Source organism: Moschus berezovskii, chromosome 4 (genome assembly GCF_049115385.1).
Source record: "Moschus berezovskii isolate FMDL1 chromosome 4, NW_MosBer_1.0, whole genome shotgun sequence".
Taxonomy (NCBI): domain Eukaryota; kingdom Metazoa; phylum Chordata; class Mammalia; order Artiodactyla; family Moschidae; genus Moschus; species Moschus berezovskii.
This window is the reverse complement of record NC_142463.1, coordinates 3,287,091-3,313,230: the sequence shown is the minus strand read 5'-3', so window position 1 is coordinate 3,313,230 and position 26,140 is coordinate 3,287,091. Positions and strand designations below refer to the sequence as shown.

Sequence of the window (26,140 nt, the reverse complement as noted above, 5' to 3'; positions counted from 1 at the left end):
AGCACGCTATTTTTAGAGTCTACTGCATATGAGGAGTTGGGGGTTTATGTAGAAAACAAAAGTTGGTGGCTGTTGTCAGTTCCTGTACCCAAGTCAACTCAGCAAAATAATAAAGATCAGAGAGTACATAAATAAAATAGAGATTAAAAAATTAGAAAAGATCAATGAAATGAAGAGCTGGTGTTTTGAAAGGATGAGCAAAATCAGCAAACCTCTAGGCAGGCTCACCAAGGAAGAAGAGAGAGAGGACCCAAATCAAAGAAGAAATGAAAGAGGAGAAATAGCAGCTGAGACCCCAGAAGTGCAAAGAGTCATGGCGAATACTGTGGACAGCTGTACGCCAGTAAATTGGACAACCTGGGAGAAATGGGCAAGTTTCTAGAAACACAGCCTGCCAAAACTCAGTCAGGATGAAACAACTAATTTGAACAGACTGATCACTAGAAGTTAAATAGAATTTGAAATTTAGGGGGAAAAATAAAAGAACCTCCCTGCGAACAGAAGTCTGGGACTGGATGACTTCACTTGGGAATTCCACCAAACATACAAGGAAGAACGTATATGTATCCTTCTTAAGCTCTTCCAAAAACTGAAGAAGAGGGTACACTCCCAGACTCATTCTGTGAAGCCCCCAACACCCTGATGCCAAAACCAGACACAGACACTACAAAAAACAAAAGTTACAGGCCAGAATCACTCCTGAACGTAGGTGCAAAAATCTGCAACAAAGTATCAGCAAACCAAATACAGCAGTACATGAAAAGGATCATACACACAATCAAGTTGGAGTCATCCCAGGGCCACAAGGATGGTTCAACATCAGCAAATCAATCAACGTGATGTATCACATCAATAAGAGGAAAGATAGAAACCACACGATCATTTCAGTAGACGTAGAAAAAGCATTTGACAAAATTCAACCTTCATTTAAGATAAAAGCTTTCACCAGAAGGGTTATAGAGGGAACATATCTAAACATCTTAATAAAAGCCATTTAAAGCGTCTGCCTCCAATGCGGGAGACCTGGATTCGATCCCTGGGTTGGGAAGATCCCCTGGAGAAGGAAACGGTAACCCACTCCAGTATTCTTGCCTGGAGAATCCCATGGACGGAAAAGCCTGGTAGGCTACAGTCCACGGGGTCGCATAGAGTCGGACACGACTGAGCGACGGAACGGAACGGAACGGATGATAAACCCACATTCAACATAACACTCAATGGTAAAAAGCTGAAAGCCTCCCTGCTGAATTCAGGAATAAGACGCAGTTGCCGGCTCTCACTACTTCTATTCCACATAATGTTGGAAGTCCTAGTCATAGCAATCAGACAAGAAAAAGAAACACAGAACTTACCTGGTGGTCCAGCGGTTAAGAATCTACCTTCCAATGCACAGGACATGTATTTGATCCCTGATCGGGGAACAAAGATCCCACATCCCACTTAGCAGCTAAGCCCACATGCCACAACTGGAAAGCAACGAAGAACACACGGGCCACAGTGAAGACCCAGCCCAACCGAAAGAAAAATAGACAAATAAGAAATGCAAGGCATCTAAACCGGAAGAGAAGAGGTAAAACTGCTACTATTTGTACATAAGATGGTACCCTATATAGAGGACCTGAAGTCTCCACATAAAGTCTGTTAGAACAAATAAATGAATCCAGCAAGATAGCCAGATATAAGATCAATATTTAGAAACCTGAACCTGTTGCATTTCTTTAATAAGAAAATATCAGGAAAATAATGTTTAAAAAAATCCTGTTTAAAATCACATCAAAAAAAAAAAATATCTAGGACTAAACTTAACCATGGTGGTAAAAGAGCTATATGCTGAAAATTCTTAAATGTTGATTAAGGAAATTGAGGAAATCCACGGGGTCATGAAGTGTCAGACACAGCTGAGTAACTGAACTGACTGAACTGAACTGAAGGAAATTGAAGATAATTCAAAGAAATGGAAAGATATCCCATGCTGTTCCCGACAAAGGTCCATTAGTCAAAGCTATGGTTTTTCCAGTAGTCGTGTACAGCTGTGAGAGTTGAACCATAAAAAAGGCTGAGTCCCGAAAAATTGATGCTTTCCAATTGTGGTGTTGGAGAAGACTCTTGAGAGTCCCTTGGTCTGCAAGGAGATCAAACCAGTGAATCCTAAAGGAGATCAGTCCTGAATATTCCTTGGGAGGACTGATGCTGAAGCTGAAGCTCCAATACTTTGGCCACCTGATGCGAAGAGCTGACCCATTGGAAAAGACTCTGATGCTGGGAAAGATTGAAAGCAAAAGGAGAAGGGGGCAGCAGAGGATGAGATGGTTAGATAGCATCACTGACTCGATGGACATGAGTTTGAGCAAGCTCCGGGAGAGAGTGAAGACAGGGAAGCCTGGGGTGCTGCAGTCCATGGAGTTGCACGGAGTTGGACACATCTTAGCAACTGAGCAACAACATAGATCAACAAAACAGAGAGCCCGGAAATAAATCCACATACCTATGGTCAAACCTCAGCAAAGAGGCAAGAATGTAAAATGGCAAAACAGTCTCTTCAACAAGTGGTGTTGTGAATACTGGACAGCTGCATGTAAATCAATGAAATTAGAACACTCCCTCACATCATATAAAAAATAAACTCAAAATAGCTTAAAGACCTAAATATAAGACATGACACCATAAAACTCCTAGAAGAGAACATAGGCAAAACATTCTCTGACATAAATTATAGCAATATTTTCTTAGATCAGTCTCTGAAAGCAAAAGAAATAAAAGCAAAAATAAAGTGGGACCTAATTAAATTAAAAAACTTTTGTATAGCAAACAAAACTGTAAAAAAAAGTAAAAGACTGGGAGAAAATATTTGCAAAGTCTATGATCAGCAAACTGTTAATATCCAAACTGTACAAACAGCTCCTACGTACAACTCAATCTCAACAAAACAAACAACCCAATCAAAACATAGAAAACCTAAATAGACATTCTCCAAAGGAGACATACAGATGGCCAACAGGCACATGGAAAGATGCTCAACATTACTAATTATTAGAGAAATGCAAATTAAAAGCCCAGTGGGGTATCACCTCCCACCAGTCAGAATGGCCATCATTAAAAGCCTACAAATAATAAATGCTGAACAGGGTGTGAAGAAAAGGAAACCCTCCTACACTGTTGGTAGGAATGTAAATTGGTGTAGCCACTATGGAAAGCAATGTGGAGGCGCCTTTAAAACCTGAAAATAGAGTCACCATGTGACCCAGCAATCCCACTCCTAGACATATCCACTTATGTGTGGAATCTAAAAAAATACAGAAGAATTTGTTCGCAGAACAGCAACAGACTCACAGACCTCGAGACAAACTTCTGGTTACCAAAAGGGAAAGAGGGAGGCAGGACAAATTGGAAGTTAGGGATTCGCAGATCCAAAGTACTGTGTGTAAGATAGATACACGACGAGGCTATGCTGTGCCGCACAGGGAGTTGTGTTCAATGTCTTGTAGCAACCGATTAATATAACAGCAGAGAGTATGAAAAATGGCTGAATCACTTTGCTGTACGCCAGAAACTAACACAACACTGTACATCAATTCTACTTCGAGAAAAAAAAAGCATTTTTTTCTTTTTAAAGGCAAGTCAGGGAAGGGCTTCTGTGTCAGAGCCTCACGGCGGCTCTGCACGGAGCGCAGCGTTGTAAGTCCCTTCAGTCCGGGGCCCTGTGTGTGCTCCGGTGAGTCTGAGAACTTGCTCATCTGTTCTTTCGTCATTCCAGGGACCAGTCGCACGTGGATGGAGGGAGGGCCCCTGCTGGTTTCTAAACAAAACCGGCTCTTTGTCCCCCTTCAGGCCTCACCCACTTGGCACTCCTCTTGCATCCACGTGCATGCGCTTTCGTCCTTTAACTTTTCCCGAGAGGTGATAATACGGTGGTAACGTGTCCCGTGCCTGGAAGAAAACTCTCCCATCTCAGAGCTTTGGGGTCACTGATCCGCACATCAGCCAAGAGCATAAATCTCCTAGGCTCTGCGGGATGGGGTGGGAGCTGCTTCCAGCAGCAGCACCCCTTTCCAGGCCCCGGGGCTTCTCCGTGGAGGGGGAGGAGATGACCAAAGCCACCAAGCTCATTTCCCAGTAGTCACCCCAGAGTTATGGCTCATAAATTCCTGCCCCTTTCCATGTAGAATTCTGGAGCCCCAGTAGAGTCTAAGAACAGAGGAGGAGCTTTTTCTGTGACATGGGATAAGGGATGTGGGGGTGTAGAATTCCACACTTTGCTTGAATCCCAGCAAAGCTTTGGAGCTCAGAAGAAAGTGTGCGGAATCAGGATTCTGGACTTCATGTGGGCTTTTCAGAAAAGTATTGAGTCTGCCTCCAGTCACCTCTGTCCTCTCCAAGCAGGCAGGACTTTGATTCCACCAGCATTTATCACATTTCTGGTTTTTGAAGACATGGGGTTAAATTGGTAGGAGCCACAAAAGGCTACAAATAGTATTAGGGATCTTAGAGCCCCCCATATGCCACTGGAATTGGGGTGCAGGGTACTGGGGTGGTGTGTGGTCGCTCCACCCTCAGGCAGGGTCTCCCCTTCCTGCTTACGAAACCCCCACCACAGACAGGAGGTCGGGGAGGAAGGAAGCTGTGCAGGGGCTGGACTAAGAGGGCAGGGCGCACCTCACCCTGGGCTTTCTCCTGCTGCCCTGGTGAATCACTTCTGCTTTAGTTTTACTCAGTCCCCAGGCTAGGCTGGGCTGTCCCTGAGTTCCCTGAAGAGAGGAGCAGCTGATGTCCCTGGAGCAGTTTTATTGCAGCTGGGATTCCTGGTGCTCCGAGCAGGAGGCCTGTCGGGGTCCCTGATAGAACAGGGGAGCGTCTGATTGTTTATCCACTGACTTCCATGTCTCATCCTGGTAGAACCCACTTCTGCTCTGTGGTCCGATCTAGAGCCAGAGCCCGCCGAGCCCTTGGCACAGACCCATCACCAAAGTAACTCCTGCCTTTGCTGGTGACATCTCCACAGAGCCCGCCAGCCTTTCTCCAGCCCGATCTGGGTCTGCACCTCCCTCGACGGCATTTCAGACAGAGAAGCATTGAAACCACTGGGTGTCATTTCAGGGGCTCTGAAGAGCTCAGGTACCATAGTCCTTTCTGTTTCAGTGCAGAAAGAATTCAGTGAGAGAAAAAGTTATAGGTAAGAAGTGATTTGTTATTTGGTAGAAACCAATGCAATACTGTAAAGTTATTAACCTTCAATTTAAAAAAAGAAGTGATTTAGTAGAATAGGATACTTGTGAGGCTTACAAGCGGGCAGACAAGGCGGCACCACACGACTTAATGAAAACTTACTGGGCGACAGTTTTATAATCAAAAAGTGGGAAGAGGGAGAAGACCTTCTTTGTCTTTTTTGAGTAGACATCATGCCTCCATCATCAGCTCCTCCTCCAGGTTGAGCAGCGGAGTTTTCTTGTCCCTACATGGTCAACTAGGTTCATAAATCATTGTTTTTTTATATGTGCAGAGCGCATGTCTTGCGTGCATGCGTGCTAAGTCACTTCAGTCGTGTCCGACTGTGCGACCCTATGGACTATAGCCCTCCAGTCTCCTCAATCCATGGGATTCTCCAGGCAAGAATTCTGGAGTGGGTTGCCATGCCCTCCTCCAGGGGACCTTCCCAGCCAGGGATCAAACCCAGGTCTCCCTCATTACAGGCGGATTCTTTATCATCTGAGCCACCAGGGAAGCTCAAGAATACTGGAGTGGGTAGCCTATCCCTTCTCCAGGGGATCTTCCCAACCCAGGGGTTAAACCCACACCTCTTACATCTCCAGCATTGGCAGGCATATTCTTTACCATCTGTGAAGCCTGAGCATATCCTAGGGATCATCAACTTACTGAGCTCACTGGGCAGGATGTGGGTCTCATGCCACCATTGTTTTATTGTTTGGGCACGTCTTATGCTTCTGCTGTGTGATTTTGTTGCTAAGCAAGCCTGCTAGGTTTTGTGGTTAAGCAAACCTGCTTTCCTGAATGATCATTAACTGACAAGGGTCTCCCATAGCTTTTCTACTTACAGTCCCCTAGTGAAATTAACTGTTTAATCACCTACTTTGTCCCTTTACTCTGACCGTACCAGCAACACTTGGCTGTCTGTCTCTCCAGCCAGCCCGTGTGCCCTTGTGGCCCGGCTGCTGGCCGGAGGTCTCCGCACCTCCATCCCGGACCATGGGTGGCACTGCAGGGCTGGCCTCCCAGGCTCTGACTGGGTGGGCCCGGCTGTTTCTAATTAACCCTTTGCTCAGAAGTCCCCAGAACTCAGACTTGCGCCGCTTTGTGTAATCTTTAGCATCTCTCAGACCATACGGGTCATCTCAGTGTCAGTGTTATCTTGTTTATCGCCAATAAAATAAAATGTTGAAAGTGGAACTTTGGAATCAGGGGTTCAGCTTTTGAGGGTTATTTTGAGACCACATGGGCGATAAAAGAAACTTTCTCATCCCAACCATCTCCATCGTCAAAGGCTGCCTTGCTTTAAAGCCCACCGTCCGTAAGGCTCTATTTGTGGAGGTCAGGTGGGACCCGGGGATGGGGAAACCGTGTCTCCTGGGAGGGCCTGGGCCTCTGACTTTTGTTCCCCTCCAGCCCTGGACTGTCCTGAGAAAGCCAGGGAGCCTGGATCTCATCAGAGGAAGCCTGGCTGGGTCAGCTCCTCCCTCCCCTCCTCCCTGGTCGCAGCGGGACGGGGAGGGGGGCCCAGGTTGGGGGCGGGAGGCAACAATGCAAGGCGTTGGTGGCAGAACCGAGGCCACCTTCTCGCAGCAGGCAGCTTGGTTTTGGTTTCAAGGCTCCTTCCTTCCTTCTCTCTCTCCCTCTCAGCCTCTGCTCCCTTCCCCCACCCTTTCTTTCCTTCCTTCAAAAATGTTTGCTCTTTGTTATGAAAAACGTCAAACATACCCCAGTGGAGATGGGATAACAGAAAGCAGAGGTCCTCGCCCTGGAGGAGCAGCAAGCACCCGGGGCATGTTGCAGCCCAGACGGGCCACGCCCAAGGCTCTGACTCAGCAGCCTTGGGTGGGGCTGGGCATTCTGCATCTTTAAGAAGCCCCAGAGGGAGGGGGCGGTGGGGATGCCACCCCTGCTGCTGCTGGGGAGCAAGACCCTCCCCCCCATCCCACCACCAGCCCCCGCAGCTGTCAGCCTGCGTGGGGCCCTGAATGTCTCCTTTGTATCTCCACAGAGATGATCTTGGGCAAAGGAAGGAGGGTCTGGGGTCTGGAGCCCCTTCCAGGGACAGTGAACTGAGGGACGAGCTGCAGGACCGGTGGCACCCGACAGCCAAGCTCTGGGGGGCGGGGACCTCGGCCCTGCGGTGCCCTGGGGTCACAGCCAGCAGGCCTGGGGCTCAGTGACCAGCAGGAGGCCCGCGGACCTTGACCTCCAGTGGGAACGAAAGGACTGCCACTGGCAGCTGGGGACGGTGGTGGGAGAGGAAGCCTGTGCAGGCTCGTTTTGGGGGCTTTTTGTTTGATTGCTTTTCTGTGTGTGTGTTTAAATTTTTATTTTATATTGGAATATAGCCGAGGGCTTCCCTAGTGACTCAGACGGTAACACGTCTGCCCGCAATGCGGGAGACCTGGGTTCGATTCCTGAGTCAGGAAAACCCCCTGGAGAAGGCAGTGGCAGCCACTCCAGTGCTCTCGCCTGGAAAACCCCATGGACAGAGGGGCTGATGGGCTCTGGTCCATGGGGTCTCAGAGTCGGACACGACTGAGCGACCTCACTTCCCATAGCCGACGAACAATGCTGTGGTAGTCCCAGGCAGACAGGCCAGGGACGCAGCCACACGTGTACATGTGTCCATCCCCCCACACTGCCCTCCCATCCAGGCTGCCTCATAACGCTGAGCGGAGCTCCTTGTGAGGCACAGTGGGTCCTCGTGGGTTGTGCATTTGCATTACCGCAGTGTGTATGTGTGCTTTGTCCCAAAGCCCTGAGAAGGTCATAGCCCGTGGGTCTGTCAGCCCCTCTCCACCCTGCCCCTTCGGCCTTGGTCATCACTTCCTGTGAGGTTGGGAGCTGGGTGGGCAGGGGGTCAAGGTGGAGAAATAAGCCGTCTTCCAGGCCAGGGGCGTCAGCAGACCGTGTGAGTCTGGGTGGGCGTGCTGCCTGGGCCTGGGGTCTGGGCCCTCGTCCATGGCTCTCAGGTTTCCAGGGCCTCGGGGGCCTCCTTGGGGCCTCGGGCTCCTGGCCTCCTTCCAGAATCCTCTCCCCTCTCCCTTCGGTGTCATCCGTGGCACGTGGTTCATGCCCGCAGGCTCCCTGACGGGAAGCATCCCGCCCTCGCCTCCTGGGTCTCAAGCCCCTCCTCCTCTCCCGGCTCCCGCTCCCCACCCTCATCCAGAGCGATGTTTCTAGGCAGAAGTCAGACCCCACTGTGTTCCTCCTCCAAACCTGTCAGTGCTTCCGCGTTCCTTCCTGGAGATAAGGTTCCAGACACCAGGGCTGCAGCTGCGGGGGACGCCCGGGCGCTTGGGGACCCCCCCGGGCCGCCCGCCCCCTCGCGCCGGCCTTCTCCTCTTTGCTCCTCAGGTGGGCTCGGGGCTCCTGGCCCCGGGTGGGCTGTGTTCTCTCCAGAACAGCCCAGCACGTTTCTTTTCTCAGTCCCTGTAGCGCTCGGCCCTTGTCCACAGCCCCCGGTGCTTTTCACGACAGGTGAGACGGGGCCCCAGCCTGTGCCGTGAAAGCCCTTCCCTGGCTGGCTCGGTAGTGCTGTGCGGCCTGGGCTGGTGGTGGCGAGGATCCTGCAGTCAGCCAGTGAAAGTGCATTAGGAAACTTGCACAGTCCGACATGGCTGTGACCCCCAGCGTGCGAGTTGATATTTTACAAAGTGTCAGTCTGCAGCGGATTTGTCCTGCACCATGGAGACTTTGGCTGGGGGCACACCAACCCCCAGATCTGCTACCCGATGGTCGCCAGCTAGAGGGCAGGGCTGGGCCCCCCTGGAAACGCTGGGTGAGTGACCTCATGCCTGCAGGTTACCAGGGTGGACCATCGCTGTTTGGTACTTTTCGGTTCACTGGACAACTTGATCTTACCGAAGGTTTCCTCTGCTGCTGTCTTGAAGGACGGGTGTTTGGGATGCTCTCTGTCTGTTTCGTGTTCTTGGCAACATCAGTGTTTTGGGATGCACCGTGTTATCGGGTATCTGCGTGGCTTTCTTTCAGGCATCTCGGGCTGCATTGGGGTTGTTCTGCTGGTACTGGTTTTGTGCTAGTGAAGTTGGCTGTGCGTAGGTTCAGTGCCACTTGAAACGCTGGCTCGTGTATCCGTCAGCTTCTAGCCAGAGTCCCAGAGGCAAACATGGTTGTTACCATTTCCTGTGTCATGAGAGCCTGCTCTCCACGTATGAGTCATGTCAGAATCCATGAGATGAAGGGACTTCGTACAGTGGTGACTGCAAGCATGTGAAACTGTGCTGAATCCTCTCCCTTCCTCCCGCCTTCTGATCTAAGGTGAAGCGTGGCCGTGTTGATCCATCCGCAAGGTTGACTAGCTCGTGTCCTCGCAGGGAGTTTGCCCTAGGACTTGGTGCATCCATGTGGTCCATTTAACAACACAAGCCCAGCTCCCTCGGATCGTGGACAACACAGAAAGGCCGGATGGACATAAGGACCAGAGAGGGGGCGGGCCCTCTCCTGGGGTCGGGGGTGACCCACCAGAGTAGCTGGGGTCTGATGATGGGCCGTGATTTGGGAGACCTGCCAGTCTGGTGGGGAGGTCACCCCAGGAGTCAGGAGCTACCTGCTTAGACAGGTCCATTTGAGGATCATTGCTTCTGTCGCGAGCGGGGCAGGACAGACAGGTCAGGGAGGAGCTGGGTGATCAAGGGCTCTGGCTCCCTCGTATCGCAGAGGCTCCCACGCCGTGTGAGCAGGAGTCATCCAGGCCTCACCCCCTCAGGCCAGTTCTCCGCTGCTGTGTAACCAAGCACAAAGACCACAAGCACGGCCACTTGGAATAGCACACATTTATCAGCTCACAGATTCCAAGGGTCAGGAGTCTGGCCGCAGCCTTCCGGGTCCTCTGCTCAGGGTCTCAAACAGGCTGCAGTCAGGGTGTCGGCTGGGCTGTGTCCTTTCTGGAGCACAGGGTCCTGAACCCAGCTCCCATGGGTGTTGGTGGTGGTCTTGTCCTGCTGGTGTGGGACCGGGGTGCCGCGTTCCCGTCCGCAGGGGCCGCACTCAGCTCTCAGAGGCCCCCACACTCCTTGTCGCGTGGCCCCTCACGGACAGGAGACTCTGATCTCTAGACCCACCTTTCCAGGCCTCCCCTGGTGAGGTCAGGCCCACCCAGAACTCAAGTCAGCAGATGAGGGGACCTTGCTCGCTGGGGCATTTGTCTCTGCAGTGTGGTGTAGCCTAGCCCCAGGGTGACACCGGTCGGACAGCGCTCTGCCCACTCTCGGGGCGAGGCGTGTGTGCAGCGTGTACACCGGTGACGGGCATCTCGGGGGCCGCCAGGACCCCCATCCGCCTCTCGCTCTCTCGCTGTCCCCCGCCGGCAGCCCCGGCTTCTCCCGCCCCAGCCTCTTCCTCACCTCCCCACTCCTCTCCCCCTTCTCTTCCTCCTTGGCTTCCTTTCTCCTTTTCCCAACCGCCCTCCTCCCAAGCTGATGGGCTCGACTGCCTGGTTCTCCTCCCAAGCTGATGGGCTCTGACTGCCTGGTTCTCCTCCCGAGCTGATGGGCTCTGACTGCCTGGTTCTCCTCCCGAGCTGATGGGCTCGACTGCCTGGTTCTCCTCCCAAGCTGATGGGCTCTGACTGCCTGGTTCTCCACTGGCGTAGACCCTGAGCCAACAGATCTGGAGCCCACGGCTCCCCAGGCAGAGCTGTGGGGGCCGCTGCACTCAGCGTGGGTGCAGATCTCTTGCTGGCCCGTCCGCGGGGCTGTCGGGACTCTGCGTGGCCAGGCGTCAGTCTATCGGAACACCCTCTGTTCCCTCCCACCACCGCACCATACCCCGGCTCTCCAGTTTGGGTCATCACACAGTGTAACATGGTTTAGAAAGCTGAAAATGGCAGTGAAGTGTCAAAGTTCTGATGCAGCTGTGATTTTTGTTGCCCTAGGTTTGAAGGACTAATGCTTGGTTTGGTTGATCAAGAAACTACATGAACAAAGCAGGTTATAGGATAAATTCCTTGTAAAGACATTATTAGCAGCCAATCTGTGGCAGGTCAACTAAGGTTTCAACTTAGATTAGAATTTAGAAAGAAGACGAATTTGTAGTGCTGTGCAATATAATTTGGACAAGAAAATGGCAGTCTGCTCCAGTATTCTTGCCTGGAGAATCCCATGGACAGAGGAGTCTGGCGGGCTGCAGTCCATGGGGTCACAGAGTCGGACACAGCTGAGCGACTAACACGCACACACATACAATATAATTATAGGGTGGAAGTGAGGGGCATCGTGGACATCAGGACCCACCATCCTGATGGGAGTCTGGGGTGCAGAGTGCCCCGCCCTCAGGGAGAAATTGGACAAGAGGACCTAGGCCACCTCACAGCTCGTCAGCCGCAGTGACCACACCAGAAGCATGCCGGCTGTCTCAGTGGCCTCATTTTAGGATGATCTAAAGAACAGTGAAAGCTGGGTCAGAACTGTTGGAAGCATTACAGGTGAATTCCCATAAAAATTTAAGTGGAGAGGAAAACGGATTTGTTTTTAACAGCAGGAAACCTGGATCCTGGCACCTTTGCACCATTTAGCTCACTGGGCAGGTTTATCACCTACAGCAATGAATAAGCTCAAGATTTGTAGAACAGGAAACAGGGTTCGAGTGCCATATCCCACGGCATTGGTTAGTCTTGGTCAAGCATTTTAGAAAGCTTTTAAATAGAATACAGCGATAACAGCTGCAAGTTGACAAGTAGTTAAATGGAGGTGGGTTTTGTTTTAATGTTACCTTTCTAAACAGCTGGAGCCACTCAGCTCTGGTCTGAGATGCTTTGAGAGAAGGTGGGGCTCGCCCAGGCTCCAGTGCTGAGCCTGGAGGCAGCAGGGAACAGGGAGGGGTGACGAGACCCCGGTTCTGGGAAGCAGGGGCAGAGTCCCAGCCCCTTGACCTTGGATGGGTCTCGTGGCCTCTCCAAGTCTCTGCTCCCTGCTCTGTAAAGGGAGCGCTTGAACCGGCGGCCCCGGGGTCTTGTCCACCTCCGATGCTCTGTTCCTGCATTAATCTGTCGTCCCTCCAGAGGAATGCAGACCGCCCAGTCCTGCCACTTGGCGGGCTGTGTGACCTCGGGCGCATTGCCCTCTCTGTGCCCTGGGTCTCTTACTTGTTAACTGGGCGTGGAAACATGATCGTCACAATAAGGCTGCCATGAGGAGCCCACGGGGTAAGGTCCATGAAGCCCTCAGAACAGCACCCACTTGGCCTTTAGCAGAAGGAGCAATCCTGACTGCTGAAAGTATTGTGATTCCTGGGCCCTTTTTAACACATATGAATCTGTGTTACTGTGTGTTTGGTAAACTTCGAACCGGAGCATCATGGTCGACTGTAGCCCGGAAAGGAGCTGCTGGTCCGTCTCCTAACACAGTCTCCGGGTCTGTTGCAGGCGGAGGCCAGGTTGGCAGCGAAGCGTGCGGCTCGCGCGGAGGCCCGAGAGATCAGGATGAAGGAGCTGGAGCGGCAGCAGAAGGAGGTAAGGCCAGGCTGCTCGGAGGGCCCCGGGGAGGGTCCCTTCCAGACCCCTGTCCCTCCTGTGACTCTGGTCAGGGTCAGGCCAGGTGCGGTGTCCAGGACACTCGACCCGTTGTATCCGCACAGTGCACTTGCCCACATGGATCGCCCCAGACCAGCCTCCTGGCCGAAAGGAGCCAGGAGATGCTGCTTCCAACTGTGGAGCCACAGTTCCCATCCTCTGAATTAAAACGTGAAAGAACAGATTATTATTTTTTGAGGCTATCCAAACAGTCCCGTTTAAACATACTTCCCTTGCGGTTTTTACACTTTGTAATAGGTTTCATGAGACCTGAAGCCCCGTTAAGTGATACAGGGAACAGAATAAACACCGGATGAAATAGCCAGGGGGAGAAATGGCCCTCCTGGGAAGTGGGTAGCATTGTGTTTACACACCCGTTAACGCTGTTTGCCTCTTTCTTTCACCACCTCCAGCCGGAGCCAGAAGCCACGTGGGCAGCATGAGGGCTCTCTCACAGTTTGAGGGGTGGGCTTTCCCCTGACCTGGAAGCTCACGCTGTGGGTGAAGGAGTCCCTCTCCAAGGGCTCCGCCTTCTCCTGTGGGCCTCGGCCTCTGGGAGTCTGGGGAGCAGCCACACCAGGCCACCTAGATGGCTCTCTCTGTTGGGAAGATTTGAACGTTGTTGTGTTGGACCAGATGCCTTCTCACAGCTGATTTTCGTACAGAGTATGATCTGGTTCATGTAGCCACATTTTCTAAGTTGAACCAGTGTTTTAAAACTGGTCAGGCTTCAGATAAAACTCAGGATTTCCAGCTTCTCGTGAAACTGCAGTTTCTGCCAGGTTCCCAAGGTCACATTCCCCGTGGGGGTGAGTCGCTCACTCTCAGCCCCTTCCTGCTGCCTGCAGGGTCAGCCGCTCTGTGTGAGCTCAGGGAACGGGCGTGGCCAGGTCCGAGCTTGAGCAGGAAACCTCTTCCACCTGGCTGCGAAAGCAGGTTGGAGGTTACTAGAAACTCAGGCCCGGGGGGTTAGTTAGGAGAGTCATACCTGGGTCCCAGTGGTGGAAAACTGGAAGCCACCAAGGAGGGCGTGATGTCCCTGAGAGAAAGGCCACCCCCCGGGCCAGCAGGGATGGGAAGTGACCCACAATAGGGCAGCAGACAGGTTTCTTTGGCACCACACACCCTGCATTTACGTGCAGACAGAGACTAAACAAGAATTTGAAAGTGGATCAGACGTCCTCCCTGCTTGTTGGGAAGACAAATGCGATTGTAAGGAAGTTCTAGCTGTTATGATACTTTGCCTCTAGAATTAATTTAGTATTTTAATTTGGGGGGCTTTTCTTTTGATTTACTCGGAGAAGCTTGGGTTTGACATTTTCTCAGTGCCTCTCCCACCTAGAACCACATTTACCATTTTAAAAAATGGAAATAGAGCCTCCTGAATTCTCAAGTTAGTTATTTGAACTCTGCAGTTGAGCTGAAACTGCTTAAGGCTGGGGTCACCTGCAGCCCCTCCCCTGCCATGAGGTGGTTAAGAGTGAGGGTGGGAGCCTGACTCATATTCTTTTGTAAACAAACTCTGGGGACTGAACCTGATCCAGAGTAATTGTTAAAGTACATTCAAAGAGGAGTTTTCAGGAGAGGCTTCAGGGAGAAGTACTTGGATTGGGAGGTGGAGAGAAGGCACAGACCTCATTGTTTTGTGGGCCTTTGTCACCTGTCTGTCTGAGACATGTCACCTGGGCTTTAGGAATCACCCTGACACCAAGAGCTGGCACTAGACTGACATAAAGCATACGCATTGGAGGCCACCTCGGTTTTTAGGTTAGGGATTTTATTTAGTTTAGATTTAATTTTATTCATTATTATTTATTGGCTGCCCTGCAGTTTATGGGACCTCAGTTCCCCAACCAGGGACAAACTCAGGCCCCGCCAGTGAGAGTGCTGAGTCCCAGCCACTGGACCCCCAGGCAGTTCCCTGAGTCAGAGATTTTAAGTGACAGATTGATTGTTCGGTCTGCCTGGTGTTGATGTCTGTTTAGAATATTGCTGTTCATGTAGTGAAGTCGCTCAGTCGTGTCTGACTCTTTGCAACCCCATGGCCTGTAGCCTACCAGACTTCTCGGTCCATGGGATTTTCCAGGCAAGAATACTGGAGCGGGTTACCATTTCCTTGCAAACCCCCAATGCAGGACACCGGTAGCCCCTTCCCTGTGCTTCGGAAATCCACGGGCAGGGACGTTCAGGGGTTAGTGCAGCAGCTTCATCACAGTTTCTGGGGCAGGGGCTGCGTTCCGCAGCCTCCAGCAGGAGTGGTGGCTCGTTCCTTTGTCTGCTTCTCCTGCTTCTCCTCCAGCCCCCAGTCTTTATATTAAGGCCTTAAAAGGGCTGTAAGAAGAATTTTCCACAATGTTTTGTTGCCCCATCCAGGTTTCTCCACCTTTGACTGAGTGTCCACACCATACCCTCCTCCACTGGTAGTAAGTGTTTTTGGTGGCCTGTGGCTGTCCCCTCTACCCTGAACCGCTGGACTCAGGAAAGATGACCTTGAACCTGACAGGGGGACTCCCTTTGGTTTCCATGGTGGAAATCATTTTACCATTTGTCTCACAAAGTAAGAGAAAGTTACCTTCACCAAAAACACAAAGGGGAAATTTCTACAAAATCAAGTGGAAGTGAATTACATAGTATGTGTGTACATATCTATCCTCCAAGTTATAATATATTCTATCCTTAATTATGGGCAGAATTGAATTAAATATATATTAGACTGGCCAGAAAGTTCGTCCCAGTTTTCCCGGGCGCTCCCAAACGAACTTTTTGGCTAGCCCCTAGTGGATCATATGAGCGGCATGTTATTCACAAAGTTCTTTGGCAGAAGTTCTTGTTTTAGAAAATAAAGGTTAAGAGGAATTAAGCTAAGTAAGAAACTATTTGAAGTGCCTCCTTTAAAAGCAAAGCACCCCCTTCTCTTTTGAGTCAAGGGAAGTCCCCTTCCGTTCCACGTTAATTCTGCAAAGTGATCTCTTGCTGAACTCTTGCACTGCAGTTGCAGTACCTCAAGCTGCAGAACTGCAGCTGCTACCCAAAGATGGGAAACTAAGTCCGGGCCATTTGATCTCGGGATCATCACATGGGCATTGGGTGTCAGCAGGGGAGTGATCTTGTGGAGTCTCCCCCCACCCCACCCCCACCAGGTGCAGCGCTCCCGGGACAGAGGCGCCCCAAGGACTGGAACAACCTGGCCCAGCTCCTGTGCAGTGTGGCCTGCCCTCGGGTATCTGGTGACTGCTAAGAACCTCAGGCTTTGCAGAGAAAATTTGATTAAAACCTGGGAAATCTGATTTAAAAATGCCACAGTTTGCCTCCCTTGGTCAGACACACAAGTGCCGTTGGTTAATAGATGCCATTAGAATTTCCAAAAAATTTTTTAAATTTTATTGAGGTATAGTTGATTAATAACGTTGTATTAAATTTCTGCTGTATGGCAGAGTTGTGATTTATCGTGGGATCTGATTATAGTCCCCTATGGTATACGGTAGGACCTGTTTATCCATTCTTTACTAAGCAGCTTGTACTGAAACTCTGTTCTTACAGTAGAGACACGTACGTGGTCACAGGGTGAAACTGTGTTGTTGTGATTCAGGTTTCGGGGAAGGTCTTGCATGAAAGCAGTGTGCTGACCGGGGGTTTTTAGAATTCAGCCCCTGCAGGGACACTTTCAGATGTGGGAACGGGTTTCCAGGGCGTGTGGGTCTGAGTGCAAGGACCCGGAGGAAAGCGCACCTTCGCTGCCTGGAAGGTGCCGTAGGTAAATGTCACCTTTTTAAATGAGCTCTGTGTGGGTGGTCTCCGCGGGACCCTTCTCCCTGCCGTGAGCCCAGGGACAGGCCGAGGAGACTGTGAGGGCGCCTTCTCTGCCGAACGCACCCCTTTCTTGGGGTCAGACCGTGTGCCTGGCGACCGCGCCCCACACTTCGAATTATCTGGGCGCAGAAGGACACCCTGAGTGGGGGGCCCTGTACGTGTCGGGGAGGAAGCAGAGGAACTAACTCCGGTCAGCACAGCGAGTGTGGACGCTGAGTGAAGACGCTGCCGGTGGAGAAAGGCAGGACAGGCAAGGAGGCTTCGTGGGCAGGAGCCGGATGGTGGCGGCTGGAGCGCGCACGGGGTGGGTGGGCCTGGCTCGGCTCGAGGTGTGTGTCGACCTGTGAGCCCGCGAGCGCTCACTCACACCAAGGACCACTTCGCTCGCATAAATCCAGCGTCCTTGTGGCAGGGGAGCATTGCCACAGACAGTTTCTGTCTGCTTCCTCAACTAAGCGATTTGGAAGGTTTAAGATAAAACACATGGATGTGTATTTATAGTCTAAGTGGACTAGGGTGGGGCAGGGGGTCGGCAGGGACCTCCTGGAGCCCCCCAGCGTGTGGCGGTGCTGGGCCTGGGTACCCTCACCCCTTGGAACAGGGTCTCTCCACGTTTTATTGACAGGTGAGGAAAGCAGGCCTTAATTAGACAGAAGCTGCGAAGGTGGCTGAGCCAAGATTCAAACCTAGAACCGAAAAAGCTTCAGAGCCTGTAATCCTCACCCTCTGCCTCCAAAGCAGGCATGTCATCATCGGTGAAAACAAAGCGCCTCGCCAGTGTGTTGACCTCGGGATTAACACCAGCAGGGTGCACGCTGGCGCTCACGCGGCACGGGAGTGCAAACACCCATATAATCCTCAGCGGTTCAGAAGCGGAAGCACACCTTGAAAAACCAGTTTTTAAAAACCAGTTTTTTTTTTCCCTTGGTGCTGAGTCGGGGCACGTCATGGGAACACAGAACAGACCGTGGTGTCCGCCCGTATGTTAGAGAGACAGGAACAGCAGCTGTTGGTCTGGCTGATTCTTAACGTGACCCAAGTCCAGAGCTGGGGGCGTGTGCACAGGTGTGCCCACGGCGTGTGCCCATCTGGAGAGAGGAGGCAGACGGCTTTCAGGTTTGGGACCGTGCTTTTAGTAGCGAGGATGGCATGCAGGCATACTCCTGGGTCTCCCCTTCGCATGTCACGTCTCTGGGCCTGCCTATAATTAGATCCAGCCCCACAATCTGTGTTACACAATCTGACAGCCCGGCACACTGGCATTTTAAGTTGTTGATGAAGTGGAAATGAATATGCTTTGGAAGACCCGTGTTTAACCTGTAGCGTTGGTATTTCGGTATAAAAATTGAGAAACATAACCCCTCTTTCCGTGTGGTGGTGAGCCACCTCACTGCTGCTTCTGAGCAGGGCCAAGGCCTTCCTTGACACGGAGGTGGGCTTGGCGGCAGGCGGCCGGAGCCTGTGAATGGCTGGAGAGCAGTGAGGTCCCTGGAGGCTTGTGAGAGCAGGAAGCTGACCACGCCACTGGGGGGTGTCGGAGGTGGGTGGTGGCTGAAGCCCCGCTGGCGCCTGGGCCCCTCCAATGCCAGCATGGAGAGTGCACACAGAGGAGAGGTGAGATGAGCGTCCCCGGTGCTGGAGGAGCTGGGTCTGCCCGCAAGGCCTAGCAGACCCCGAGGACACAGGGGCTGGGAGCAGGCTGGCCGTCCGTCCAGGTGGTGCCGGCAGCCCCAGCCTTGCAGCTGAATGGCTCAGAGGTTCACCCCCAGATGCTGGGAACCGACTGCATGGCTGTGCTTTGGGGCTGTCTCAGAGGACTATGAGCTCCTTCTTAATGGATTTATTAGGGAGAATATGCAGATGTTCTTTGGGAAATCTGAGTGAAACTTTCACTCTGTCCGAGAGCCTTAACTAATGGGAAAAAAATTCTGGTGTGATGACCAGGCGATCTGATGCTCAGGGCGTGTCTCTTGTTGTTACTGACCTGATCAACATTTCTGTTGGAGACTAACGTTTAATGTAGTACAGGTGTGGATTTATTGATCTCTGGTCACCTGTGTAGGACTAGAAGCACGGAGTCTGAAGTCTTGTAGCTGCAGCAATGCCGTGGACCATGCCTCGGTAGTTTTTGGATGGATGAGTGATGAAACAGGCGTCTCAGTCTTACCTAGGGATTACTACAAAATTAGGAGAAACCTCTAGAGCAAACTGGTGTGTCCTGGTATGATAATAAGCGTTTCAAAATTTGTTTCAGTTATATCCTTGCGATCAATATGTTTGGCTGAAGTTTTCCTGATTTGTATCTGCATGAATCCAAACATGAAAGAATTTTTCTTAACTCTTTGTGAATTGGACCAGCTGACTTTCCAATTACATTTCTGTACTTTTTTGCTGAATTTTGTTCATGTGAAAAGAAATTTTATATTGAGGATGAAATTCTTTTTCCCATGAGTGGTATTAGTTAACACAAACATTTGTGTTAGACAAACAGCAGGATTCTCATAGACTTGTGTGGACGTGCCTATATTTTACCAACATATCTAAAATAGAATGTCAGATCTGTTATGAAATTACTGATTATTTCAATGAGACTACAAGAGAGTTTTTTTCACTCCCATTTTACCAATTGTTGCTCTGTTTCACTATGGCTTTTATTCATATTTCTCGGTCCTTATAGAGCCTTTCTCTCTGCTTTTTCTACGTCTGTAATTGGATTTTGCATTTCTTTCCTGATTTCTTTTGTCCTTCTCTGAAGATCTATCAGGTTCAAAAGGTAGGCTCTTCCTTATTTATTTTCCGATTTGCATGTGCTCTTTTCCCCTTGCCAAGGACCTGGTCACCTTTCAGAAATAATGCCTTTGATTGAGAACTCATTGAAGTTCTTACTGCTGCTTTTACTGTCATATTTGTGAATTGGTTTGAGCACGAATGCTTAGGTGTTCACGTAAGCCCCCACGAAAAGCAGCCGTCAGCACACATTTCTGGGTACTGAATGCTTTTTCTATCTCCATTTTTCTCAAGAAATTGGAAAATTATTTAAGAAAAATATTAACTCTAAGACAAAATAAAATCACACTTCAGAGTTTGGAAAACCGTTTAGAATCAGACATTTGAAAAGAAAGAGTATCCTTGTATGTAATTTTGTTATTAATAGTAAGTGTTGAAAATTTCAGTACATATTACCATACATTGAGATTATTACATATTGATTTAAAACTGAGTAAAAAAAAATGATGGTATAGTAATAAAACCCGGTAGCTTAAAACAAGCCTGCCTTCCATCCCTAATATTCAGAGTGCTAACATGCATCTCTTTCCTAAGGGTATTTTGTAAAGGCAATGAGGTTTAGAAATAAATGTGCTGAGCGGTCCCGATACAGAAAATAAAAACAACCAAGTCAGTGTCTCCTGATCCAGCAATAATGAAGGAAGGCGCGAACGGTTCTCTGAGAATTTATAGAAAAGTGTTTACAGGGAGTCTTTCCCATAAATGAATTGAAATAATTTCTTGTTTACAAACATATTTAGTTTATAAAGAAGAGTTATAGTTGTCTTTGAGAGCAGCTAAGAAAATCAAAACAAGGTGACCTAATCTCATAGGTTAGGAAATGCAAGCCCTTTAACCACAGTACATAAGTACATTTAAATTTCCAGAGGCTCCGGCTCCTGGTGCCGCTCTCTGGTTAGACCCCAACCCTGAGCCACTTCTGTCTTCTTTAGAATCATAATCTTCTCTGGAGAGTCTGAATTGCCTCAAATAGCAATTTCCCAAATTTCCTTTTGGTATTCTTCAATGAAAATGCCTGCTTACCAGGATTTAGAGTTCTGAGAAGTGTACACCAGACAAACACAATGAGTGACACCTCCGTCTCCTCCTGCACGGGCCTCCTCAGCCTCAGCAGCCCTCCGGGGGCCACCTGGCACTTTATATTAAATGCAGTGTTCATTTTGAAAAACGCTAAAAAAAAATTGTTTCTGGATTCCTTTACCAGCTGCAGTTCCAAATTGCCTTTCCCCCCTGCCTCCCTCACTCTGCATAAATATTATCCCCCAAAGTGTCAAGAAACCAGTTAAGAAGGTGCCAGGATCTATTTGAACTTCATTAGTTTTTGCAGAGTCCACTTGGAACTGTATACTGAGGCCAGAGTTCCAAACCACAGAGAGTCCAGGTCAGAATCTCACAGGCGAAAGGCAAGGCTGGGAACCATCACGGTAACCAACGGAATAGGACACAGTCGACTGAAACCTCGACAGGGCCTCCTCTCTGGTCGTTTCTACTTGACTCGTTCCCATCTGGTGCTGAATCCAGAATAGCTCCTCACTACCAGGGATGCGCCGTCAGAATCTTGTCAGAATGGTCATGTGTACACACAGTGCAGGCGTCCCAGGCAGCCCTTAGTGGTAAAGAACCCACCTGCCAATGCAGGAGATACAAGAGACCTGGGTTCGATCCCTGGGTCAGGAAGATCCCCTAGAGGAGGGCACAGCAATCCACTCCAGTATTCTTGCCTGGAGAATCCCACGGACAGAGGAGCCTGGCGGGCTGCAGTCCATGGGGTTGCAGAGTCGGACACGACGGAGGCAACTTAGCACGCACACCCAGCACATACAACTAAAGGGAGCTCAGGCAGCCCTCCAGGGAAAAGCAGATGTCCATTATTGCAATAAAGATGCGTCAGCAGGAAGGGAAGTCTCTCCTCATCGCTCAGACCCCGGGGTGCAGGGGAAGGCGGCAGCGGGGCTTGGTGCCGGCCCATGGGCTGTCTCCATCACAGTCTCTTGTGCTGAATCAAAGCTGTTTCTGAAAGTCGAGCACTTGTACACCTGTCTGGCTTCGCTTCCCCTGCATGGCTCACCAGCCCCTCACGCAGCCTGCGTGTGCAGTGTTGTGCACTTTTTAGAGCTTGCTGTGCCGCCCCTGCTGCTAACACCAGGGCAACTCCTTAACTGCGCCTTTCCAGGGTGCCCGCTCCCCACGCATGGCTTGTAAGCGCAGCTAGAGTTTCCGCAGCTGTTGATAAGGCCACCTGTGAACTCAACGAAAGGTTTTAAATACTGGTTCTTATTTTTGTCCTAAAAAGAGCAACAGGTAGAATGCAGTATTTGATATGGGTGTAGAATTGGCCAAAAAGGAAAAGACAGAAATAGAAAAACGGATAACGCAGACCTCTTTTGGAATTTACTTTTTGTCGGTTTCTATAGGCCCATTCCTTTTTAAAAGCCACATTTGCTATCTTTGTAATCAAGGCATGAGATAAAGGAGGGTTGATGGCATCGAACTGTTTATACCTGGAGTTTGACAGTGAAAGTGGGGCTAGCATGAATTGAAAGCAAAATAGCTTTAAGCTGTTGTGTTTAACTTACGCTGTTGTTGAAACATGACTGTGGGAAGTATTTCCTTTTATTTCCCTTCTCAATTTATAGTCTAAGGTAAGGAACTTACAGAAAAGCGTTTGGCTCATGTGCTTTAGTTGCTCAGGTTCTATACTGGTTGAATTTTTAAAGCACTGGTAAGTTCTCTCCTAATTTTCTTCTTCAAATTTTCTACTTACCACCATTCCTAAGAGAAAGGGGCGAGACCATCAAAGAGCCATATGTTTTAAATCTGGCCGACTTTCAAAATGAACAGAAACTAAACCAGCTCTAACGGAGCAGCCTGTCTGGGCTACCGTAACACAATTTCAGGTGTTGTCATGCACTTCTCACATGCGGTTTTTTCCCTCTGATTTTAAGCTTTTCGTGTGCGAAAGGAAGATCATCTCTGTGTCATATGATACGGAGGTTTAGATGGTGGTTTCTTGGTTTTCTTATTGGAAATCAAGGGGGAAATGAGGAGAAAAGCAAAGCCCCTTTAAGACTCCACCGGGGTTCCCACCTAAGTTAGGAATTGCTGTATTTTGGTGACAACAGTAGCCATCCTGAATCTGCTTTTGTAATTCTAATTTGGGCAGTTGCAGTTTAGATGAGCAAGGTGAAAGCATGGAGATATTGGCTAAAGAAAAAGCCAAACAGTTGTTTGTTTTTTTCCCCCTGTATCAAGACCTCTTCTACAACAGGCTGCTTGGCCATCTTGCCATTAGCAGCATATTAGAAAGACGTCCACAGCCCAGAAATTCTCGAGGGCCTAAATTTAGCATAGATATCAGATGGCTGGAGCAAGTGTATCAGAAACCTAGGGGTCAGGACATCGTTTCTGCCCCTTTCCTCTGGTTTTCTCATCCCCATTGTAGCAACACAGAAATGGCTCTCCTGTTTGGCTTCTCTTAAACAGGGGCCGAAAAGAGTAGGACACAACTGAGCCACTGAGTACACAGACACACAGACACACGTGCACACAGACACACACGCACACATACACACAGACACACGCGCATGCACACACACGCAGACACACACAGACACACATGCACACACACACAGACACGCAGACACACAGACACACGTGCACACACACACGCAGACACACGCGCGCACACACACACGTGCACACACACACAGACACACGCACACACACACACTGTTTTATTGCTGCAGTACATTTTCTCTGAAGGCACAACCAGCTTGACAGAGGGACTTGACGCCCTGCCGGGCTGTTGAAATTTCTGGTCTCTACGGAGGTCTCCCCCTCGCCCCAGCAATGCTGTGTCCTGGCCTGTCTTGCCTGGGAGGGGAGGGTCATCTTCCTGGGCTCACAGGTGACGTCGGGGGTCTGCAGCTCCCCGCAGAGCCCCACCTGTTCTTCCCCGCTTTGCCTCGGCATGTTCCCTTGACCCTGGGGCTTGGGCAGCAGCTTGGACATGCCTGTCGGAACAGTGTCTTCCCTTGACCCTGGGGCTTGGGCAGCAGCTTGGACATGCCTGTCGGAACAGTGTCCTATGCAGAGCGCGTGTCACTTCTTGCCTCATCTTCTTTCCTTTCTGTCTACAGAAATATTATGGGCTGGATACAAAATGGGGTGACATCGAGCAATGGATGGTAGGCCTCAAATATGATTTTTCAAAGCTTGAAACGGTTTGTGATTTCATTCTCCCACACTGTAATTGCATAGCTAGATCCCGGCTGCCCCCTAATTTAATACTGAGAGGCTGCCTTCCGGGGATGTTTGCATCTGGTCTGCTTGTTTACAGCCCCCGTGAAGGCTGCTTAGAAATGGTCCAGCCAGGCGTCTGGTGAGGCAGCTGGCTCCTGGAGCCCCCAGGCTAGCATGGTGGGGTCTCCACTCCTGTCGCCTCCCCCATCTCCTCTCAGCAGGATCCCCACTGGGGACACTCAGGCTGGGCCAGGGCCCCCCAGCATGAGAACCTTCCCGTGACCACCCCGTCTAGCCAGCTCTAGCTGGAAGCCAGAGGACGCGTTGTGCTGTGTGGTCTCCACTCCCAACTGCAGTCAGCTGCCTGGTCACTGTCCTTGCGACCTTTGTCCTTCACTGCTGGGCCCTGCTCACCTCATCCACTGTCGCTGAGAAACCACAGTTCTTGGAGGAGAAAATTCCTTTACCTTCTCACCCTGTTTCCTGGCACAACTTATCTGTCCTTTGTCATTTAAGTGCTGGCCCGCCCTTCACGATACCACGCCCCTGTCCTTACAAGCGCTCGGGCGGAGATGTTGTCCAGCAATGGGAGGCTCTGGAAGGGGGTGGGCTCTGAGAGCCATGCACTGTTCATCATTTCACCCCTGAGTGCCCCCCAACTCTCCCTGTTCTTGTCACCGTGCTTGCTGGCCTCACAGACATCATCACATCCTTCCACCACTTGAGAACCAGGCCAGTATGCAGCTGTCCCATTAAATGTCCCTTATACATAAAATGATCCAAGGAAAGAGAAAATTACCTACATCTTAGAGATCTGTGTATAATATAAAAGAACAAAGAGCACACAGTTCCTCTATTTAAACAATTAATGTCAACCTCTGTTATGTGTAAACCATCATTTTACACTTATATGGCATAGGTATAAACTTACATCTTAAGACGCATTTAAAAGAGGTGTCAGTGTTTTATTTACCACTGAGAAAGAAAATGCTAATTATAATTGTAAGCCACTTTGATTATAAGATATGCCCCGACTTCAGAGAAGTCCAATGCAAAATGAAGCATCTTAGGATGCACAACACCTAGTAGATAGGGTGGCATCCATGTTGGATCTCTTACAGAAGTGGTTTCTTCTCTGATTCTGAACAGAAGTGAGTAGGTTTTGAATGTCAGAAGTAGGTTGATTTAAATGCACCAGATTCGATGTAAGAGCCTGCTTTTCACCGAACACATGCTTATTTTTAAAGCCAGAATGAAACATCCCAATGATTTGTGTGCTTAAGTTCCACCCTCCACCCCCACCTGCTTTAGAAGAAAACATTTTCTCCCAGTGGTTTAATTGAGGCCTTTAAGCGAGTAAGTATTTGTTTGACATTTATATCAGAAACACTGTATTGAGACGCAGTCGGCCAGTCTTAAGGCTTCTCCTGTCTGCCTCTAACCTTTCTGTACTGTCTCCTCATTGCTTTGGTAGGAAGACAGTGAGCGCTACTCTCACAGATCCAGAAGAAACACATCGGTTAGTACCATCTTCCTTCGCTACCTCGGCATCCCGACTGAAGTCTGCTTGGCCGTTCTAGTGGCTGAAATAACATTAATCATCTCTCTATCTGCCCACCTATCTATAAGTATATATATCTGTCTACAGATCTGTGTCTATATGTATATCTAAGAAATTAACACTGGTACGATTACCTATACAAAGACTGTGAACAGCTTTTAGCGTTTTGACATGACTTTGGTGAGAGGAGACTGAAAATTTTCTGAGTATTTTAACGAGTATTAATATGTTCATTACAGTTTTAGTGCTTTCTTTGCTGTTGAATCCCCATGAATAATTTGCAGTCGTATGCATTAAGCTATATATTTGTACGCAACCAGAGAAGTGAACAACACTGCTTTCATGAAGTTAATGTAAAGCCATGTTATCCAGAAACAGTCCTGTGATACTTTGCGCAGACAGAGGCCTTTTGGTGAACGCACAGATTCGCGGGCACTGAGATTCTCAGAGGGGCTGGCCTGCCCCCGGCCGTGTGTCGGGTCAGCGGCTTTCCTCTGAGAGCTGGGCGGGTCGTGTTTGTTACCGTCCCTCCTCATGGTTGCTTTCATCTTTCTTTCACTAGGCGTCTGATGAAGATGAGCGCATGTCAGTGGGCAGCCGCGGAAGTCTGAGGGTCAGTAACCAGGATGGTTGGCTTTGCATTGTACAGTCTGAGTCCGTGGTCCGTGCCCTCCCGCCCCTGCGTTCAAAGTCCTTGTTCATTGTCAAGATGCTTATTTCAAATCTGTCCAACAGTGGGATGTTTCTTTGTGATGCAGAGAGTTGATTGACGTGCATAAGCACTTTTGTTGTGTGCTGCTCCCCAACGTGGAAGTCATCGTTTTTTCATGTTGGGGCCACGTCACCATTAGATCAGGTTGTCTCATTGCTAGTATGATGAGAGGAGCATGAAGACACATTCTGTCCTTACGGAATTGCAGGCTCCCATCCAATTGGAATCTCAGTGAAGTAAGTACAAGTTAAAGTAACTGCTATGCAGTGGTGCTTTGTGTGGCTCCTTG

General features: G+C 49.9%; 1 protein-coding gene across 36 annotated transcripts in view; it reads left to right on the top strand.

Annotated features, from left to right (window-relative positions):
* Positions 1–26,140, top strand: part of LRRFIP1 (LRR binding FLII interacting protein 1) — a 161,490-nt gene that overhangs the window by 75,290 nt on the left and 60,060 nt on the right. For 18 of the 36 annotated variants that reach the window (XM_088835091.1, XM_088835088.1, XM_055402328.2 and 15 more), the window contains exons 2-6: positions 12,593–12,679; positions 19,305–19,322; positions 23,476–23,523; positions 25,053–25,097; positions 25,702–25,752. In XM_088835091.1, the coding sequence (XP_088691217.1) occupies positions 12,593–12,679; positions 19,305–19,322; positions 23,476–23,523; positions 25,053–25,097; positions 25,702–25,752 (249 nt within the window). Of the gene's footprint in view, positions 1–12,592; positions 12,680–12,716; positions 18,164–19,304; positions 19,323–23,475; positions 23,524–25,052; positions 25,098–25,701; positions 25,753–26,140 lie in introns of those variants that run through there. The other 18 variants (XM_088835092.1, XM_055402331.2, XM_055402345.2 and 15 more) reach the window with 4 other exon arrangements.